The sequence below is a fragment of the Podarcis filfolensis genome (genome assembly GCF_964270895.1).
Source record: "Podarcis filfolensis genome assembly, chromosome: 2".
Lineage (NCBI taxonomy): Eukaryota > Metazoa > Chordata > Lepidosauria > Squamata > Lacertidae > Podarcis > Podarcis filfolensis.
The window spans coordinates 92,560,395-92,575,464 of NC_139605.1; the positions used below are offsets into that span (position 1 = coordinate 92,560,395).

The following is a 15,070-nucleotide window of genomic DNA, read 5'->3' on the forward strand; positions in this document are numbered from 1 at the left end:
GAAGAATGCATAACTGAAGGAACATCACCATGGTATTGTCAGAACTATAGGTGTTTATGATTATGTATAAAGTTCCCACAGAGTATTAAAGGAAGCTAGGCAAAACTCAGAGTGCAAGTTCATTTTTTAAATCATAGTATTCTATTGCAGGCTATCACTACCCTGCAATTTACTCATTCCTTATTTTAAAGTATATCCTTGCCTGTAGAATATCCAAGAGGGAGGGGGTTACAATACAAGGTGGGGTGGGGAAGTACACTTTGTTTAGAAGTAAATAACAATCAACCAAAAAAACCAGGATAAAACCAACTTTAAAAACATGCGTAGTATAAAATCAGCAAGAGCATTAATGGGATTAAGAGCTGGTGTAGAAATTTTCCAACACATTCCACACACACACACACACACACACACACACACACACACACACCTGAGGCCATTTCTATTTTGGTGGAGGAAACTAAAACATTTTTTCATGTTAAAAACAGAAAAGCTGGACAAACAGTTCAATACCTTGGCTGAAAAAAGCCCACAGCAAAAGGGTTTGTTTTGGGTCTATCATATAGGTGCACAGAACAATGTGTGGTTTTTTTATGTATCATGGGATTTATTTTTTAGGCATTCCAAAGAAGAGTACAATACATCATTAATTAAGTATAACCTGTGGACTTCAGGGTGTGGGGACAAGACCCTTGACAACAACGCTGCTTGCATTCGCAAGAAGAAATTCTATCCTGACAAGCAAGTGTATTAGCAAAACAAGGGAATTTCTGTATCTGTCTGCTTACAGCAGATTTCTCCGACATCCCTAACAGAGAATAGTAGGTTTTATAGGGCTTTCAATGACAAGCCAGTTATGAACACTTGGCATGATCCTAATTAGTGACTGCACTTAGGGAGTGTTATGTACTAAGCTTGGATCCTAGAACAATAGGCAAGTAGGATCGTAGAATGCAGCAACTGATTGGTCTGCAGGAAAAGACCAATCAGGCTCCAGGAGGGAAACAGAACCAGCCAATCAGACAGGACTCATTGTGTAAATAATGTATATAAAAGCCTGAGGCTTGGGGGGCAATTAAATCACTGTTTTACAAGCTGCAATAGGTAAAGGTAAAGGGACCCCTGACCATTTGGTCCAGTTGCGGACGACTCTGGGGTTGTGAGGCTCATCTCGCTTTATTGGCCAAGGGAGCCGACATACAGCTTCTGGGTCATGGCCATCATGACTAAGCCGCTTCTGGCAAACCAGAGCAGCGCATGGAATCGCTGTTTACCTTCCCGCTGGAGCGGTACCTATTTATCTACTTGCACTTCATGCTTTCGAACTGCTAGGTTGGCAGGAGCAGGGACTGAGCAATGAGAGCTCACCCCGTCGCAGGGATTCGAACCTCCAACCTTCTGATCGGCAAGCCCTAGGCTCTGTGGTTTAACCCACAGCGCCACCCGCGGTGGTTGTTGGAGCAATATTTAAGCCTGCCTTGTCTGATGAACAGCCTAGGTACAATTTGGAGCTATCCAGGTGCTACATAGCTTGCTTCTTTGCCTTTTGGGCTTTGACCTCTGATTTGTCAGACCTTGCTTATATGGACTTATGCTCTGCTGTGTTTGACCTTGCCCTGCTGGAACATGACCTATGCTTGACTGAGCTAGTGCTAGTGATACGTGATCTGGTATTCCCTAGTCTCTGTCCCTAGTACAAGCTCCCAGCTGGCTGGAGCCCTGTCTCCCAGCTAGGACTCCTGACTGTGACAGAACAATGCATTCTTTCCAAACCGGCTGTGCTATGCAGTTAATTCTCTATCAGTTCTGTCTGGCCTGTTTGTTTCCAGGTCAGCTAGAAGGGTATAATCTTAGAACTACGTGACATTCAGGCTGGCTATGAAATGATCCAGATAGGCTGAGGCAGAAGGAGATAAGGTGCATGTGTCCTCTTGGCAGAAACCCAAGGATCAGAACCACTGCAAGCGTCATCCACCTGTATTTGCTCCTGTCAGTCAGAGCACTGCAGATGGGAATCAGTGCAGATTCCACACCACTTGCTTTATTATTAAAAGTATAGTCCATCTCTTAGGTGAAGAATCCAGTAAAACACTTGTTAAAATACAACATTAAAACAGAAAAGCAGATAAAACACACAGATAAGGCACATAATTAAACTCCAAACATCCCGTTCCAGCTGAAACATTCAGTTACTTCCCAAAGCCTTACCAAATAACCATGTTTATAGCGTGTGCCTAAATGAGAACAACCTGCCAACCTAGCAGTTCGAAAGCACATCAAAGTGCAAGTAGATAAATAGGTACCGCTCCAGCAGGAAGGTAAACGGCGTTTCCGTGTGCTGCTCTGGTTCACCAGAAGCGGCTTAGTCATGCTGGCCACATGACCCGGAAGCTGTACGCCGGCTCCCTTGACCGATAAAGCGAGATGAGCGTCGCAACCCCAGAGTCGGCCACGACTGGACCAAATGGTCAGGGGTCCCTTTACCTTTACCTTTTAAATGAGAACAAAGTCTGCACTAGACATGGAGGGAGTCTGCACAGCACTCAGAGAGGTGGGAGTTCTATAGCTGGGATACCACTATGGGAAAAGTCCCTTTAGGCATTAGTCTGTTATGGTGTTCCTTCATCTAATGCCATTCCTGCTAAATAAATATTTCTTATTTATATCCTGCCATCCTCAAAGGAGCTCAGGGTGGCAGAGATGAGTTTCCCCCATTTTATTATCGTGACAATGCTGTGAAGCTGAGTGATATTTGCCCAAGGTTCCCAAGTTCTGGTGAGAGTCCCCACCAGATTGGGCTGAACTGGGGCAGGTCTCTGCTGACCAGCAACACCCTCCGAGTATCCAGCCAGGATCCTTGCCCAATACTAATGCCACTTATGATTGTAAGTTGTGGCCCTGATTTCACCCACTCCCTGTCTCTTTGTGTGGGTTTTGTTCTGCTTTTTTTGCTCCCAATAGCCTGCATTCCTGGGCCTGGAGCACAAGCCTCTCTGGTTGAAATCCAACACTGTATTCACTATGCCACAGCAACTCTCAGGACAATTCAGCCTCACAGTACAAAACATACACACACAAAATAATTACCCAGCACCTGTGCAAACAGATTCTAATAAAAAAGATGTGCCTATAGTGGCTTGTGTGAACGCCACCTTCCCCCATCCCAATCTCTCCAATATACACAATACAGTATAGAGGGTATAACCATGAATAATTTTATGGAAGCTCAAATAGATTTTTTTTTAAATGAGTCTAGTGTTCATACTGACTTAATTCTTGAGTTGTTTTTGTTACATAAGGAACGTTAAAAAAGAGAGAAAAAATCAAGCACAAAACTACAGCAATCATATTGTTTGCACACACCCACACATTGTATTTAATCCTACAGAAGCCTATAAATACAATGCTGTGTGCACTTCTCTCCTCCTGCAAAACCCCACAGTTAAAAACAGCTGCCAAAACTTTTATATTGTAGTTGCTGCAAACAATACTATTTAAAAGCAAACATTTCCCCCACTCAACCCCAAAACAGACATTTTCAAAGAAAAGGATGGGGATGGGAGATGAAGGTTAAAGTATTCAGTGCTTGATATAGCTTTAAAAAGTGATTAGACTTGCTCTATGACATGCTCGCATTGTCTTCTCTTAAGGACTGTAACCCAAAGAGATTAACAGAACAAGCTGATGCCTACACTCCTGGGAATAAGCCCTACTGAAAACAGTGGGACTTACTTCTGAGTGAGATGTTTTGAATTTTGAGGCATGAAACATTGGTATACACATCACTGTGGCTCCTCCTGTTGATTTTCATGAACGTGGGAGCTGAGAGAGAGAGAAATGTTCTCTATTAGTGATCCCAGAGGCAACCATAAAGCTTCAGCCCTTCTGCAACACATGGGAAAATAAATGTAAAACACAATTAAATAAAACCAGAATGAGGAAAAGGTAACCATATGGTTCATCTATATCAAGGCTGGTCTGCTTACATAATGGTTTGATTTTAAACAGGGCACCCTTACATTAGCTTAAAAAGAGCCCCCACCCCACCCCAAAGATTTTGAGTTTCATTTTCCTTTCCTGCATAGCACCAGAAAGACCACAACTGGACATGACATACAGTGTGACCTCTGTATACAGATCAGGTAGCAGATTCTGTGAAAGACCTCTGGAGAGCTACTTTCCATTGGAGTAGACAGAACTGGGACTGAGTTCCATCTCCATAGCCTCTAGTACTAAACAACAACAACAAATGGGGCTAACCTAAAGAACATTTGCACAAGCAAAAGCAGCCTGAATGCTGATCTCACACGTGCAGAATCTCATTTTGCATTCCGAGCCAGGGAAGAAAGTCTGGGTGAAATTACACTTGATTTATAACAGAGCTGAGCATTAACAAGCTGGACAAATTCAAATTCCAAGCCAAGTAATCACAAACTTCAGCAACTTCCCTAGTCACACAACTAGCTTTAACTGGAATAGAATAAAAATGTGTTTGTTTGTTTGTTTGTTTGTTTTACTGGAGAGGGACAGTTGTCATGATTTGCTAGGACATGACTGCTGTCAGGCTGGGAAATCAGTGGACTGGTGTGCATGTCACAGTAAGCCAAAGTAAGACATAAACCAGAGCTTACTGTGAAGAAAGAAGCAGCATGCTGGTGCACCCTGCTCAGTCAGGGCTCATCCAGACTTCCTTTTGCACCACGTTTTGCAGGCACAGGTCCAAGCAGGTTTTTCTTTTGTCCTGGCACTTTCCTCAGGGACACCAGTGTTTTACCGCTGAATTGGAGCAAATGGCAATTCGCTGAAAACCCTGTTTTTGCTTGCTCTGATTCAGCAGGTAAAAGTGGGTTTTCCCAGGGAAAGTGCTGGGACAAACAAACACTCAGACACAGAGTTTTAAAGCCCAGACCTGTGTCTAGAAATGCAGAGCAAAAGAAAGACTGTGTGAGTCCTCACTGTCACGGCAGCTACAGGTGGGGAAAACCACAAGGCTTGGCTTAGCATTATGTGTGAACCAGTATTCATGGTTTGTTTCTCTCCAACCCACAAGCAGTAAGCCATGGTTTGTTCTTGCCTTGGTGCTTGTTTGTTTGGGAGAAACAAACCATGAATGCTGTTTTGCACATAACGCTAAAACAGGTCTCATGGTTTGTTTCCCTCAGCTACAGTGAGCATGGAGCAAAGCAGGAACAACTGAAAGTGTTCATCAGCCTGTTGCTAATTCACAGTGGGCCATGCAAAAGTCAGAGGTTTCTACACACTGTCATGGACTGGCTGGATGCAGAGGAGCGGTAGGAGGCACCAAGAGAAGAAGGCCAGAGCCAGGGGATTGGTAGTGGGATGAAGATGAGTGGTCAGAAGGAGAAGAGGGAACAGACCAGGAGGAGCAGGTGTTGGAAGCTGAAAAGGTAACAGGGCTTAGTGAATAGGAAGGGGCTGTGGCAGAAGGCAGTCCAGAATCAGAGGTAGAAATGGAGGCTGGAGGGAGGGGACAAGAGGCAGAGATGAGGCAGGCTGCTGAAGAAGTCTCTCCTCCTGTGGTGACCAGCTCCTTCCTCCTGATTTCCCAGAAAGGTATGAAGAAGTATGAAGAGGGCGGAGCAAAGGCAGACAAGGCAAAGAAGTCTCAGGTGCTTGGGAAGAACCTGGGGGAGGAGGAGACTTAGAGAGCTATGGGAAGGTGGGGGCCTTCAGTCTTCACAACTGCCCTAGTGGGGAGAAACATACAGTCGTACCTTGGATCTCAAACGCCTTGGCTACCGAACAAATCAACTCCCAAACAATCAAAACCCGGAAATGAGTGTTCCGGTTTTCAAACATTCTTTTGGAAGCTGAATGTCCCAACACGAGTTCCGTAGCTTCCGATGGGCTGCAGAAGCTTCCTGCAGCCAATCAGAAGCCGTGTTTTGGTTTCCGAACTTCCTGGAAGTCGAACGGACTTCCAGAATGGATTCCGTTAGACTTCCAAGGTACGACTGTACAGTGGTACCTCGGGTTACAGACGCTTCAGGTTACAGACTCCGCTAACCCAGAAATAGTACCTCGGGTTAAGAACTTTGCTTCAGGATGAGAACAGAAATTGCGCAGTGGCAGCAGGAGGCTCCATTAGCTAAAGTGGCACCTCAGGTTAAGAACAGACCTCCAGAATGAATTAAGTTCTTAACCCGAGGTACCACTGTACTAGGAAATAGTTGCTGTGCTCATGAGACCTGAGCTGTTTGTTTCTTTGAATAAAGAGTTAACTTCATTGACACCTTGTGAGTTATTGCTGACCTGTACCTGACTCCCGCCTAGGCATACACACACATCTCTCCATCCAGGCAAGCATGATCTCAGTTAAAGGATACATTCCAGCAGTCCCGGAGGTGGGGGGGGGACACACAAAAGGGGGTACATGTCGCTGGTGGCAGGTTGGAGGGGCAACAAAATTGCAGATATGAGCACACACTTCATGCATATGTAAACACGTTATGGAAGTGAAATTCATGCATTTATTTTCAACCTAGCAAAAGTTCCCCAAGAGTTGTCCTAGGACCTAGGAGATATTTTAGCAAACCCAGTGTGACTGTTTCAAGCTGCTCCTTTCAGGAAATAGTTGCCACAAGGAAGAGTCTTCTACTGAAAATACAGTGGTACCTCTGGTTACGAACTTAATTCATTCCGGAAGTCTGTTCTTAACCTGAGGTACCACTTTAGCCAACGGGGCCTCCTGCTGCTGGCGCACGATTTCTGTTCTCATCCTGAGGTAAAATTCTTAACCCGAGGTACTACTTCCAGGTTAGCAGAATCTGTAACCCAAAGTGTTTGTAACCCAAGGTGTTTGTAACCCGAGGTACTACTGTATACAAGGTCTCAATAAACCGCTTTTTCCCCCCAAGGGTGGGATCTCTCTCTGCGACTTTTTCCCTTTCCTAGCTTGCTTGTTTCCTTAGCCAAGTTTGTATGTGCAATCACAAATCAACATGTGAGTACACACATGCTTTCCCCAGCAACCATTTTTCTGACAATCAAGTAGTAAGTGTCTTCATGGTGAAGAATCTTTGTCTCTTATTCATGGGTTGCAAGGAAATATTGCCAAGTGCTTTAAAAGGCAGGCAGAAGAAAGGAATATAGTATTTCTAACCAGCTTAAGTTAAAGAGAATCTAATCAATGCAAAGCTTTCTTCTGTTGGTGCCTACCCTTTGGTACACATCCAACCTATAATCGTTCTGCATGTAATTTTCAATTACTTCGAGGAGATGCCTTTCAAGCCCAATGCCTCTGCCATCTTTGCTGAGCACAAAGCATCTTGTGTCTGGCAGCTCTAATCCAAAACCACATTTGTGAAGGCAACAATGTCTTGTGATTGCATCCTCCTTTCGGGTCGCTAAGTTAGTTTGCATAAAGCAGCTTTAATACAACAGTTCTGCGCTAAGGATTGTACTACTGCATCATATTGGCCTGAGCCTTGATGTAGTTCTACTTACTCTGTACAAGCTCTCAAAGATGTACTTATAAAAAGAGGGGTCACTGAGGTTTTACTGCATTGACGCGTGCTCATAATAAGCTTCCCACATGCTTGATTTAGTGGAGAAGACTGTACGTCTGCCTAAAATGTGCATAGCACTTCCATAGTGGATTCACGGCTAAATTTCAGTACTTTTTCCTCCTCCCACAAATTATAATCTAATAGAATTTTTTTTTTGTATTTCCAGACTATATTGAAATCAGCTTCCTAAGTGCATTGCTGTGTTGACTGCAATGAAATTTGAAAGGGGCAGATTAACAAAAAGAATTTAATACCGCTGGATCATCTTGATATGGAAAGTGAGCATACAAATGTCCACTCTATCTTATTTCAACTTCACTCGGCACATATGGAATTTGTAACACCTCAGTATTGAGGCTGCAGTTCCAACAGCACCATTCAACTTTCCCTTACTGAGACCTCAGGGAGGAACTTCCTCAGTCATGTTCTACAGAGCAGCTGAAGTTAATGAGCAGCCAAGATGGCTATCAAATGACACACATAAGCAAACGAAAATAGAATGCAGATGTCCATAAAGGTTAGTGGCTCATCTTGCCTGTAAAACACCCACTAGAAAAAGGCTCCTTCTCATATCTACAGTGTCCCTCAGATGCTTAACTTCCCAAGGTTCAGAACACTGAATACTACTTTTCTCATACTTCTATAACAAGTGTTCTATTCACATACCCTATTCAAGTGTGTGCTTGTACATAGTTTGATCCCTCCTGGCAAGTGCTGAACGATGGCCCCCACCCACAATTTCATGTTATTCACACATACATCCCCTGCAGTATGGGATCACACCATACAACAGCAGCCACCACAACGCTGGGTACCATGTTCAAAGTGCCCGCAGGTTTACATAGATATGTGTTAAAGGGACCCACAGAAACAGCCCCAATTGTCCACAATTCTATTCTACAACCAATCTATTCAGTCCCCAAAACAGTACTGTCACTGCAAAGAACCAGTGACCTCCAGTGGACAGTCAGGGTGGCTAGATTGCTTATAGGTCTTCTGCAAGACAGGTAGTCATGTCAATATGAAAATGCCAGAAGTAGTACAGTAGTAATATCTGTTTTGTGGTATTTCCTAGGACTAGGGAATTTTTAAATAACGGTTCTGCATGCGTTCTGTGGAATTGTGTTGGCAGAGGACAAAGGATTCTGCAGTTTTTCAACCCACTTTCAAAACTGTTTGAAAGAAATAACAGGGGGTGTAGTCCTATAAATGTTTACCCACATGTAAGCGTCACTGCATTCACTGGTGCTTACACCCAGGTAGGTGTGTGTAGGATCACAGCCTGGCAAAGTAATCTTAAGCATGTTTATTCAGAGTAAATTACAATCAGCTCAATGGGACCAAATCTCCAGTAAGTGTTTTTAGGATTGCAGCCTAAAGATACATTTTTTTATATTTTAAAGATATAAAATTCTGATTTTTCACAGCGTTTTTAAAAAATTGTTTTGCTTTCCTTTACACTGAAGCTGGCTTTTAGATGATGAGTCTGTGGTCAAGGATTTGAGTTTAATTAATGTAAAGTATGTAGCCCATATAAGGTGCTTTTATACATAAGTTCCCCATTTTCCTATTTGATTGTTAAAAAGTATCCTATATGCTTGTTTTCATACTGACACATGGAAGCTTCTGGTGTGGACTATCCTTTTGAGTAAAGGAGGCTGCAAAATAATGAGCATGTGCAAGCTAGGTGAGTGTGCATGGATGCGCACATGCACACACACATACTGTATCTGCAATATTTGCATGGGCTGATAGCAAGGAACAGTGTGCCCTCTATTTAAAAACCCATTGTTCTTATCTATATTTACTATTCTAGCTCAGTAGGCTGTATTCCTGAACACCTGGACAGGAAAATAACCAGCTCATTATTCTTGTGGATTGTGTATACATTAACACTTGCTTATATAAATCTTGGCAGTTAAAGGGCACACAGGCCTTGAGCATAGTGTAACTCTGCCATTGTGGAAATTCTCACAGAAACTCTCCCAAGTCTTTCTCCTCTTGCTCTCCACATTGTTTTAGGGGAGCCAGACAGGCTCTAGAAACTGCCCCATCTCCCGTACACCCGCTGTCTCAATTGCTCCGGTCACACAACCCAGGGTTGCTTTTATTGTCTCAGGAGCTGCATTCCACACAAAGAACAGCTAATCACCAGGCTATGCTATCTTCATCCTAGCTGATTGTCAGCACAGCAATTCCTGAACTAGGCTTAGTGCCTGGCCTCATGGTGGCTTCAGATAGAAGCCATCTTGGGAGTCACCGACTAAGGATAAGCCATTTGCCACACATGCCTTGAATATTAAATAAGCCTCTAATGGGCCCAAGGGAGATGGATATTTCCTGATTTATAGTACAAGGATCAAATAATGAGGATTTTTTAAATGTGTATTTCCAGTTACAAACTTTCATTTTTTATCTGTAAATGTAAGCCCCTTAGGATAAAAGCTCAGTAGAAAGGAGCAACTGGGAGGTAAATTTATGTTGGAACTTAAATAACTGAACGACAGAACATTAGTTTACACAGTGACTAAAATTAGCATCAGCCTTGTCTCCAGAGAACTTGCTTCTGGAAGACAATTTAGATTTTTTCACTTAAAAAAAAAGAAGAAGACTAGATGACAAAATCACTTCATAGCATCCTTGGAACATAATACAGTATTAATTTCCCCATAGATTTAAGTGACCTTTGCAGAAAAAGTGCTGAGGTGTTTTGTTCCTAAAGCTATTCCGACTTCAGAATTATAACTGTCTTTCAGCAATCATCAAATGCCTCTCTCCTTTTTTGCAGGTAAGGCTGTGTAATCTCGGTTGCTTTTTAGACACTTAGTTCATTGCAAAAGTGAGAACAAATAATATTTTATGGTATTGCAGAGATGTCTACTTGTAGTAATGTAGCTGTTCATACATTCCGATGTTAAAAACACAATGTCTTGCAACCAAGGGGGGTGGTCACAATACAGTACACTGTTTGCCCCCTTCCCCAGAGGCATACCCTAACTCTGGTGAACAATAGTAAGACAGAATCACCTCTACAAAGAGTTTCACAGCCACTGTAGAAAAGGTGGCCAGTAGTGTCCTGTTGAACTGTATACATCAGACTATGTCTGTGATCAGTCTGGCTGGATTTAAGTTCAACTTCAGGCCACATTAAGCCTGGAGTCTCCAACTTGATGTTCTTGGGTATCATTTCACCCTCAGATACATCCTGAAGGCTCACTGCCCCAATCAATATTTCTGTTTAAAAAATAAAGGTTTTATTGCCCCCCTCCACTTTGGTATGGGTGTGTCTGCAGGCTCTTTTTGTCTGTGGAGTGAGGTTGGGGATAATGTTTTGCCTGGATTTTTTGAGGGGAAGGGTCTCTGTTTAATGGGTATTTTGTGGTGCCCATGACAAGTTTAACTATGGTTTAACGTGGCGTGCAAACATAGCCCTAGAATTCCAGCTCAGTTGGCAGGATAGCATTTAATGTAGTCAAAACCAGTCATAATAAAGTTTCTAATAACTGTGACATGTGTCATCCTTTTCAGAAAGTTATAATGTTCCCTGTATCAAGTAGTGTGTGTGTGTGTGTGTGTGTGTGTGTGTGTGTGTACCAGTCAGAAATGCACTGATTAGATGTTCAGCATATTTTACTTTTCTGCATACTATGGGGAGATCACTGTTAGCAGCTAATATAAAAGTAAGGGATAAGACCTGGAGGCATCTAATCATATTCTTCCCTTGCTAAAAAGAAATGGCATGGAGAATTTGATTGTTAGATAGCCTCAATCACTCTACTGTTATGCAATGACTCTGTGAGGAAAATAGTGACATCAGCTGGGGGACACTGGTATCAGATTCACAACTCAGGACTCTCTTACTTCCAAGTAAGTAAGCTTCAAAAGTAGAATTTTCCTCCATCAGAAGCCATAGGATTTTAACAAGATCTGAAGAATATTCTGACAGAAACTATATGACCCTGTGAAATTAAATTGCATTAACTCCTATAGTTCAGGTGGGGATTAACAAACAAACTGAATCCAGATGCAAGTACTACTAGTCAAGCATAGATGCGATCTAAATAAGGCGAGTCAACATGTTCTAGATTGGGGTTGCACTCCCCTTTGGAAGTAGCAGGTATATGGCTTGGGAGTACTCCTTGATTCATCACTCCCCCTGGATGCTCAGGTGATTGCAGTTGTTAGGAGTGCCTTTTATCAGGATTGGCATTTCTTGATGAAGACGGACTTGGTCTCAGTCATTAATGATTTAGTTATTGCTAGACATTGGGATGCCTTAGAAGCCAGGCGGGAAGCTTCCACTAATGCAAAATACAGCAATTGCAGCTTAAGGCATATAACACCTATCTTTATGTCAGCTCCTTTGGCTTCCTTTGTGCTTCTGGTCTCTGTTCAAAATGCTGGTTCTGGCCTTTAATGCTATAGTTGCATTATGACCAGGTGACCTTAGGGACCACTTGCTTCCCTATAGGCCTAATGTAAGAATTGTGTTCAATGCCATAGGCATTGCTATTCAGTTTTGGTGAGTCTGACCAAACTGCGGGAGGCAGTGGAAGACAGGAGTGCCTGGCGTGCTCTGGTCCATGGGGTCATGAAGAGTAGGACATGACTAAACGACTAAACAACAACAAATTCAGCTATGGAGATTTGGTGAGCTAGCATGAGAGAAAGGGCTTTCCTTCACCACATGAATATTGTTGTTTGAATAGACCTCCGGTCACAGAGACATCCATTTGAAACCCTAACATAGCTATTATCCAAATATGATTAAAGATTACAGGGTTGTATTCAACTAAGTTTTACTCAGGATATACAAATTGAAATTAATCGACCTTGGTCATGCTCATTAATTTAATGGGTCTGCTCTTAAGTAAAACTTAGCCAGATAAATCCCCAGTAACCAGATATGTGTGCATGTGCTCAAATTAAGTTGGTAACCTAGTCTGTCCAGACAACAAGGCTGCCCCTTGCTAATTTAAACTGTGTTAAGCTGTGAGTTGAAAAATGTTATTCACCAAGGAGGATTTATTCTGCACTATATAATATGAACAGTTTACTCATGAAAAGGGACTCAATCTCTCAAATGCCTGGTCAGTCTTGTCCTGCTCCCAGTCCACAGTGGTCTTTAACCCGCCACCAAACCATACACTTGGGGAGCCAAGAACTAGCCCATCTGCTTCAGTAGCAATGCAGAAACCAGGTGATCTGGGAGGTGTGCAACACATTAAGTTTCATTGTTGTCTTCCAATCATAAATCTGCAATAGGTCAGCACTGCAAACTGTGAATGGACTGAAGCTGGAAGGAACAGCTCTGAGTGCTGGAAGGAACATTGCACAGCAGTTCAACCTCAATTGTTGTTTTAACTCTAAAACACCCCATGTGCTAAGGATTGAAGATTTCATTCCACTATAAATCAACATCTCTCTCTGGTGGATTAAGTGACTAAAGATTGCAATTTTTTATGGGATAATCCCAGAATAAAAACAGACTATATTCCAATTGATTGCAACTAGCTCTGAACAGCTGCAAGGAACGTGAAATATGATCCACTCTGTTGAACTTTTGATGACCTGCAGTAGAAGCTTGATCTTTGACACTCAGCATTTCTTTTTATGTTCCATTATGTCCCAGTGAGCATATTTTTCATTATTTAGCAGTGTATTTTTCATTATTTAGCCAAGAACTGTGTGTGTGTTTGCGCTCTCCCACACTTTTCATCAGTGCTCTCACATAAACCCAAGGTTTTTGTTTTTGTTTAAAGATAAAGACTTGATGTGACTAAAAATAAGCCTACAATCCCTTTCGGCTTTCTGTATGATTTTCCAAACCTGCAATGGTTGTCAAAGGATTTGTGGGGCCACTTTGGGGTGGTTTGTTATCTTATACTTGTTGCTTAGCATGGAACATTGCATGATGTGAGTAATTCACTCCCAAAATTGTGGGGAAAACAGTGCCTTTAGATGCATGTCTGCAGTCGTCCGTTGATTCAACAGCGTTGAAACCCTCCTTCAGGTGCTCCCATTACTGGAGGTGAAGTGACCAGTGAAAGGGCTTTAGGGGCTGTAATATCCCACCTGTATTACTTCCTCCCTAAGGATGCTCACCTCAGCAACCAACCCACATCATTATCATTTAGGTACCAGATGGAGACTAAATTCTAGATATTTTAAAGTATTTTACCATGCATGCCTACTCACAAGCAAATCCAGTGAGTTCAGTGGGGCTTACTCCTAGGTAAATTTACATACGGTTGCAGCCTTTTGAAGCCTACCTCCTGCAGCTACAATTCTTTCATGCTATTTTATTTGTTGTTGCACGCTGCCCTGGAAACAATGGTGAAGGGTGGTATACCGTACAGTTTAAAAATAAACGAATAATACCAGAAGGCCTACTAGTATGGTAATGAAACCGTCTTCTCAAGTAGATTTGTGCCTCAAATTAGTAAGTGTTGTTTCTACTGATATGTGTGCTAGATTTTTATTCTATTTTTTAAGGAAAGGGCTGCAAGATTTCTAACGGAAGTGGTCACAGTTTCCAGAGTCCACAACTCTCAGAGCTTCCTTCGGAAGCACAGGCTGCATGCATTCTCTTACCTCCTTCCCATGGACCAGAGAAGCCATGTTCATCAGGGGGAAAGAGGTAGACAACACATCTACCACTGCCAGCAATGGATGAAGGAATCTGTCAGTTTTGGTTTCTTACTTTTTCCAGTCTTAAGGTCAATTCTTAAAATTTTTACATCAATTTTAAAAAGAAATCCTCATGAAAATTCAACTGCATTTTAGTGCAAATCTGAAGCCTGGCTAAATTTCTCCCCCAACTCCATTTTCTTTCTTTGTACTCTACCACCTTCCCTTTATAAGCTGTCAGGAAGAGGCTGAAAGCTTGTAGCCTCTCATCATCCCCATATCCACCTGCAACTTATGCAGGCTGATTGGCTGGGCTACTCACGTGCAAGCAGCTGATCTAACAGTTTCCTCCCCACAGGAAGTTTTAAAATATCCATGCCAACAGCCCAAAGAGAAAATGATAACTAATTTAGCTTATGATTCTGTAAAAGCAAGCAACAACTGCCCTTTCGGCTCCAATGAGCTAGGAATATGCTGTCAATATGTTTGGCCTTGATATGAGAAAGCTCAATCGCAAATAACCAATAACAGCACAAGCATAGATTCCTCTTTGTCAGTAGCAGTAATACTTGTTTTGCCAAAGGTCAAAGGAGTGGTGTGTGTCTCAGTAACCCTAGAGGTGCCAGATGCCATGAACGGCAGCTGCATGCCCTGCTTCCATGTTCATTTCCTAAGAATCTGAAAACTCTTTTTTCAATTCTTTGAAACCTTCTAGCTTTTCAGTAGCATCCCAAAGTACATACCATTCTTCAAGTATAGGTCAGGCTATGTGCCCCGTGCGTCCCTTGGACTTAGTACATAGCAGGGTCTTATTTGATTACCCAGCATAACAAACAGCTCTGTAAATAGGAAAGTTTTAACTACTTGACCTATATACTCAGCAAGGCAAAACTGGCAAATTGATCCTTCTT

The 15,070-nt window shown here is 42.5% G+C and overlaps 1 protein-coding gene across 1 annotated transcript in view; it reads right to left on the minus strand.

Annotated features, from left to right (window-relative positions):
* LOC310755453 (uncharacterized protein) overlaps nt 1-14,664 on the minus strand; it is a 53,371-nt gene extending 38,707 nt beyond the window's left edge. Inside the window, exons 1-3 of the mRNA XM_083598349.1 lie at nt 14,478-14,664; nt 14,124-14,188; nt 3,733-3,822 (exon numbers count right to left, since the gene is read on the minus strand). Coding sequence (XP_083454475.1) covers nt 3,733-3,822; nt 14,124-14,188; nt 14,478-14,536 — 214 coding nt within the window. The 5' untranslated portion in view covers nt 14,537-14,664. The remainder of the gene's footprint in view (nt 1-3,732; nt 3,823-14,123; nt 14,189-14,477) is intronic.
* Nucleotides 14,665-15,070: the final 406 nt, after the last annotated feature.